The sequence below is a fragment of the Solanum lycopersicum genome, chromosome 8 (genome assembly GCF_036512215.1).
Source record: "Solanum lycopersicum chromosome 8, SLM_r2.1".
NCBI lineage: Eukaryota > Viridiplantae > Streptophyta > Magnoliopsida > Solanales > Solanaceae > Solanum > Solanum lycopersicum.
In genome coordinates, this window is record NC_090807.1 from 65741708 (window position 1) to 65749443 (window position 7736).

The 7736-nt window shown below is 30.0% G+C and overlaps 1 protein-coding gene across 1 annotated transcript; it reads right to left on the bottom strand.

Moving 5' to 3' along the window:
• Nucleotides 1-21: 21 nt before the first annotated feature.
• Nucleotides 22-5182, bottom strand: TRM10/11 (TONNEAU1 recruiting motif 10/11). The gene is made up of 3 exons (XM_004246082.5): nt 4068-5182; nt 965-1082; nt 22-851 (listed from the first exon to the last, which is right to left on the bottom strand). The coding sequence occupies exons 1-3, from the start codon at nt 4857-4859 to the stop codon at nt 349-351; spliced, it is 1413 nt and encodes a 470-aa protein (XP_004246130.1). The 5' UTR covers nt 4860-5182; the 3' UTR covers nt 22-348.
• Between the last annotated feature and the right edge of the window lie 2554 nt (nt 5183-7736).

A 7736-nucleotide genomic window follows, 5' to 3' on the forward strand; every position in this document is an offset into this window, starting at 1 on the left:
CACTAAATTTAAGAAAAATAGTAATAAACTAGAATTTATCATAACTTGATCTAGAAATGGAGTACAAACCAAAGTTCTCTTCTAATTCAACATTTCACTATCCATCTTTCTCCAAGGAAGAGAAAAAAAGGAATGAGATCAACACTAACAACTCCAATTCAAAAAAAAAAAAGCCATTTCAACAAGGTGGTCTTAATCATTCTAGCTTAGCCCATATTATTCTTCTTCTGCTAGCAACAGAATGACAAAAACAACCTTGAGAATTGAACATTATCTTGTTTTCCCCCCCTAAACTCCCTGTTAACTATGCTAATGGCCTATGTTATTACCACACACTCTTGCACTCTGCTAGCTCAACATGACATCAACTAACACTTCATTCATCAAAGATCCAAAGATTTCAACTTCCAATTCCAATATCACTTGTTGTTTCTCCAACTCTGTGTTCTTCCATTCGCCTCGGTTTTCAATGGCTCTAATGTAAGCCATCCTGTTCTCTTGCACCTTCCAATCTAACAGTACATCAATTGGTTTTCCATTGATCCATTCTAATGCTGATTCCAGTAGCTTGTTCTTCAACTCATCATCACCATTGAGAATCCTTTCCTTGAAGAAATCAAACAGTAACTTCTCTGTTGTAAATTTTAAGCTATAAGATGGCATTGAGGCTTTCAATTCTTGAACCATGTCTTCAACTGTCTGTTTGTCCTCTTCAGTTTCTGATGAATTGTTGAGAGGGGATTCACTCTCTGATTCTGAGGACGCGATTCGTTTATCTAAGTTCAGTGGCTCTAGCTCAGTCAGACACTCGAATCGTTTGATCTTCTTCATGAGCTTCTTGGTAGTAGTTCCTGATACATGTATATCAATAATGTTTAATGATAAAACTGGCTGACACTGACTACATTTTGCGAAGCAAATAAAAGATCCCGAAATCACAATGCGGATTGATTAGTAATTTTACCTTCAACACGAGATAATCTATGTTGAAAGGGTGAAGAGACCTCATCTTCATCATCAAATGGACAATCCAATGTAGATACTGGACTAAACTGTTCTTTCTCTTCATTTGGCCAAGGTTTCTGTAAAATTAACAAGGAATATTAAGAAATGTTTGAGGATTAGCTCCAAGATTAGAAAAGTAAAAAAATAAATGACTTTTTTATTTGTGTATAATTAGAGAAAGAAACAAAGGGGGCTACACAGATCCAGCATGTCTCTAATGTACTAAGGATTATGTTCAGTTGCTCTCAATCAGTATGGCCCCTACCTTAGCTAGAGTATCAATAACTAATAAATGTTGGTGTCAAATGTCAATATACTACTTTAGACACTTAGAATTTTTTTTTTTATATCCACTTCAATGGGACTCTGTTATCAGTGGCACAAAAAACTCAATTTCAAATCAGATTAAAAGAAAACTATAAAATATATGATTTAAATTTTATGAGTTCAATTTGAAGTTTGTATGAACATATTGCAATGTACTTCCACACATTTATATCGTGAGTAGATGAACGTATCATTAAATAGTTGCATCAACCTTTGTACAGAAGAACGGAACTAGCCAAAAGCAAATCAAGTTATTGATTTTTCTTCTAAAAAGCATATATTACCCTTTACAATTTCACTTTATCACGAAATCTTTATGAAATCACGTTAGATATTTTTTTTCCTTAAAAAGCTATACTAGTACTTATATATTACCTTAAATTAGATTAAATTTGTGATATATTCATTTAAGAATTTCCCAATCTCCTAGAGTAATTTCTTGAAAAATGAGGAAATAAATATAGGAAAGATATGGTCAAGTTTTATTATGGATGTTTCTACCGTAAGCAATTGGACACTAACTCCTAGTCAACTTTACTACTAGACAAAGTATGTGATTTATGTCTACCCATATTGAAAATTTAAAATTATATATTTTTTTAAAAAAGGGTAGCATTTTATTTATTTTGACTTGAGTCACTAACTAATTGACTAGCTTATGTAGAAAAACAACTTATATTCTAAGGAAACATATAAGTACAACTAATTTTGAGCTACCAAGGTCCCAGCAATAAAACAATTGGAAAATATAATTGTTCCCACATGGTAATAAATATTATAATATTACATGTCTAAACAATAAAACAAGTTATTTAAAATAAATACCCTACGCACGACCGACACAAGTACAATGTGATGGATATCAATCTTCTCATAACTTTAGCTTGCCACAAATAATAAAAAGAAAAAAGAAATCGTAATGTTATAATGCACAATAATTGATGATATTTATATACACAAAAAATCTATTTATTTTTTCCTTCAAAAAAGTTAAATAAATTTGATTAAATCATTCGAGTTGTAATATAAAAAACTTTATCTTTTAATAACTATGTCTTTCATTCATTCAGTAAATTACCTCGTATTATTATGTTTTTATGACAGTTAGTGATAACCTCCTACTTCACAACAAGAAATTATGTTAGTATTATTTTGTTAGAAGGTCGTAAATAAAGGGATTAAAGCTTTCGTATACTAATATAATGAAATTTTAAAAAACCGCGCAGCTGAAAAGAATTATTGAACATAGCTATTAAATTATAAGCTTTTTGTTGTAATGTTTCTTTATCTCATTTGAAATTTCTATCGAAATTACATCCGCATACAATAACTATTCTCACGATTTTTTATATAAAAATTTAAAATTTATTTTTAAATTTCTCCAAAAATAACTTCTTTATCACAAATCACATATAAATAGTAAACATACGCTCTATCTTTTGTAAGAGAAATTATTATATGTTATTATTATATGATAAAATTATTTTATATTATAACTGAATTAACTAGGAACAATAAGTTTAGAATAAGAAAATGACATTTCATATTTGGTTTAATACAATCAACGAATTGCTATCTACAACAATTGTGAGGGTCAAAAGAGGGGGTCCCGGGTATTTTAGGAAATAAAAAAATATCCGGTGCTAATCTGCTATCTCGACTACCACACTAATAATGCTAGTCTAACATTTCTGGCCGTAGATTCCGCTGTGGACAAACACATAGCGGGATCTACGCCGTTGGATCACCCGACTTTTAACTTAGATGTCAGAATCGAGATGCATGTGATAAAACCCAAAATATACCGCGCACGTGTACTCCTCACATTTACCACCTATTTTTGCTCCTTTCTTATCGCTGTGAAAAATTCATTTCTCTAGAAAATTTTCGTTTTTTTTTATATGTATACAAATATTATTTCAAATTTCTTACACGTTTTTAAAAAAATTATATTTCAAAAATTTGAATTTACTTGCTTTAATTATACCTAGAGAATCGAAAATTTATTTAATAGTACTATATTTAAATTGAACAAAGTAAGTATAATTATAATAATTACCTATGTTTGGCTCTCACTTAAACCTTTTTACATTATTTTAATCCAAATACCATATTCAAAAATTTAAACCAATTTTACCGCTACAATTAGATTACAAACTCAAAACCTGCAAAAATTAGTATAGTAACAATCTTGCTACTATGTGATTACGAACTTTTACAAATTTAAAACCTAACAAAAAACTAGTATAGCAATAGTCGTTCTCGATTGCTAAAGACAAAAAGGTACTAGTCAATAACATAGCTAAAATATCGTGTTATCGTCGTTACTATATTACAAGTTTTCATTGATTCTAAGGGTATTCACAAAGTTGTAAGTGTACTAATATAAATTAAGATTTGACTTATAATTATAATGTAATTTTTTGTTCAAGAGTATTCAGTTAGACACTTTAATATCACCATAACTGTGCCATCTAAATAAAATTTTTTGCGTTTAATTATGACTAGTAATTGCATTAGATTTTGCTATAGAAGAAGAGGTAAAATCTCTACACTAGAAAGTATTGTTTTACCAAAATGCACTGTACAAGTGGATTACTTGATGATTTATTAAATCAATACTCTAAACGATAACGATATCAAGTAATTTTTATATAATCAATAATAAGTTATATAAGTTTACGTATAGTAAAATCAAAAATAAAAAATGTTTGAGGTAAAAATTAGAAACTAACCTTTGTGTTTGGAGAGTTGGTAGTGCTACCGTGACTGCTTATAGTAGAATCTGATGAATCATCTCCGGTAGTTGCGCCAACTTTTTTGCTGCAAGTCACATTTTCTGTCCCGAATTTCTTCGAAGCTACGGCGTCGTTTACAGTTTCCGACGAGTTAACCTCCGAATTGCCGCTTGATGTTTGCAGTGAATTATCAGTTGAAGCAGTGTAATCACTATCTGAAGACCAGGTGTTACTGTTACATTTACTCTTACTCACTGTCGTTGTTGAGCTATTTGAATCTCCGGTGATTTTGCCAATAACAACCGGAGAAAGTACCGGCGATTTTAACTCTTCTTTATCTAACCTGTTGAATGCCGTCCACCAGTAGATCTCCTTATGATCGCCTCTCTTCCAGAAGCTTCGTTTCAGCTTACGCGAAATACTCCTCGGAAAAATTGTCCTCATCATCGGCTTCTTCTTCTTCAACGTCGATGAAGACCTCGCTCCGGCGAACGGGAGGTGTTTCACGGCGTTAATCACTGCCACGGAAGCTTTGTGAAATGCAGAAACCTTCGCCGACGGCGGCGATTGTTTTGACCGGAGTATTGGTTTATTTTTATACGGCGGCGGAGGAAGTGCTGGTTGATACTTGTTCTTCAAGTCGATTTCGAGAAGAAATCGAACAGTAGTGCAGCATTGCCGGCGAGGATAGGATCGGAAACCGCTTGATGAGCAGGAACTCAAATCATCCAACAGGTAATCTTTCAGCATTAATGTTTTCGGCAATGGTTTCATCAATTTCGAATCCATAATCCAAAAAAAACAGTTTGAAAATTTCAAATTCGAAACAAAATTGCTTAAAGTAAATAACAGTAGACTCAGATTATGAGAATGCCAAAGAGCATTTAATAAGTGGATAATTTTAGTACAGGCAGAGAAAACTCATACACAGAAAAAAAAAAGCTGCTACTATTTTTGCAGCTTTAACTGATTGGTAACAGAGCAAAATAGTGAATGAAAATTTAAGAAGGGGACCAATGGGTGGTGAAATAGATAGGCAGCTTCTTCAGTTACTAATTTGAAGATCTCAAGAAAATTAGTATTACTGGAGAAGAAGAAATAGAAGTTGTTGTAGAAGTAGAAGAAGAAGCATGGATGCTTCTTGTAGAGATTTTTTGAATCTCAAGTTTGATTAAATTAATGAGTTTGAATTTTGTTTAATTAAATGGAATTAGCTGGTGATTTGATTACAAATCTCGGCTTGTTAAGACTTGGAACTGACTATTAGTTGACCTTGTTTGATTAAAATAATACTCCCCTTGTCCCATTAACATTTTTTTATTTTTCGAGAGTCAAATAATTTGAGTTTGAAAGTAAATTTATCGCATAAAATTTTAATATTCATTAAAATAAAATGTATATATCAAGTAATTTACGATAGAAAATAAATATGTTTGAATCTCAAAATTCTAAAAAAATAATAGATAAATTGAAAAAAAGAGTGCGTGATTTGTTTCTTCCACGCGCTGACACTCGGTTATCATGCGCGTGCAGCGACTATTCTGCATGGCATTAAATGTCATAGCTGGGATTGTTTTGCACCTATTATGTTTTAGTTTTGAGAACATGGACATAATTTTGTCTATTGAAAATATTTTTTTTATCTCACAAAATATAGATAAAATTTACCTATAATCAATTGTTTTCAATTCTTCCTATGGATCACACAGTATATGGTTAATGTAAATGTATACTGATGATGAAGTATTTGAGTCTTGAGTTAATTTGCAAGTGTTGAATTATTCAATCTTTCTAGTATCATGTATGTATGGTTGTTTGGTGGATATAGATGAGCCACATGTAATACGTTAATTGAATTGAAGGATTTAATAGATGGGAGGTACATTAGATACATAAAAATAACAGTAGGGGACAACTATTATAATAGAATTTGTGTCACAATTAATTTGCACTCATTTAGACTGTTTTATCGAATATGATTTATTACCTTCAATCAGCATATGTATATATAACTATGCTCACCAAATTTAACAAAATAAGAGAAATTATTTAACTACTTTTGTCTCTACCTAGATTTGGACACTAGATTATAGCATAAAAAGGGATACATAATTAAGAATTATGGTATAGAATGACTTGGTTAGCTTATAGATCTTGATAACTATTTAATACTTTTTTTTATAATGTTCCAAATTTAAAGACATTCCCACTGAAAAAAGTAGTTGGTTACTTCAATAGATACAAATTTGAAAGAAATCTTTTTGTTGGATCAAACTTCTTTTAGTTGACTTGTGTATCTAAATTAAAATTAAAAGATTTATCTCTTCTTACCTTAAAACATTATTGACTTTTAATGTCTCAATTTCTAATAAGGATATAATTTTATTTATAAATATGGTTCAAGCCAATATTTACGTACACCGATAAAATAAATTATCTAATATTTTTATCTTTACTAGAATTTAAACATAAGATCTGATGATCCTCATTTTACTTTATCAACCACTATATTACACCCTTAAAAACATTCAATTTATCTTTATAAATTTCATCAATGTCACCCAATTATAAGTGTGTGAAAGTTCTGGACATTGGAGTAAATTGATATCAAGGATGAATGGTACTGTGGTAGGGTATAATAGAAGACTTTTTAATGTACACTCAATATGCATATAATAATATGACATATTCTAAACTCCAATAAAACAATGTACTAACTTGTTGTGTGAATTATTTATCAAACATTATATTAATTAATACTAAGAAAATGTTATTTCAGAAAACTCCATGTATATTCCAAACTGTTATGAGATTACTAATTGGAGACCGGAGGGTAAGCAATTTATATGTTGATTGTAATTTTAAATATTTTTAATGTAATAACTGTATTACATTATATGTAAATTTTATCTTCAATCATAAAAAATATTAGATTTGGGAGAATCCAATATTAGAGGACTACATTTGTCTCTCCCTACTTGACATTGGCGTTGGAAGGACTTCATCAACTATAAGTGTAATTTATTATTTAATATTTAAAATCCATATTACAACTTCGATAAAATTTGAATCCAACATAATAATGGTAGATTTTGAGGTTGATGACATAAAAACGTTTAATATAGCCTGTTAGGGAGTTTCTAAATAGGGACTAGGGGTGCAGAAGGTTACCCAGTCTAAATGTTTTCTCCCACCTTTTTGGGCTCATCCCTTCTATTATATTCAATTTTGACATATAATTACTTTATCCCTTATAACTTATAAGTAATGTATCTAATTTTTTTAAAAATAATCTCTTGAGAAAAGTGAGGGAAATGTATTATTCAAGTCTTAGAACTAAAATTGAAATACTGACTAGATCAAATGAAATTTAATAAAAAATGATCTGATTAAAGTAATTAAAACATTAGGGTGTACATACAAATTTTGAAAGTGTTTTTTTTCTTTCGTATTTTCATATCTTTTTAATTTTCTGCTCTTTTTGTTTATTTTTCTCTCGTTATAACAAAAATACCATTTAACGGCAATATATATAAATATATATATATATATTAATAAAGATTTTAAATTTTTTTATCGACATTAGTTGATTGCAATTGGATCTAATGTCGCTAAAATGCTTTAGGATCATATATAAAGAGAGCTAATTAATTGTCGTTAAACATA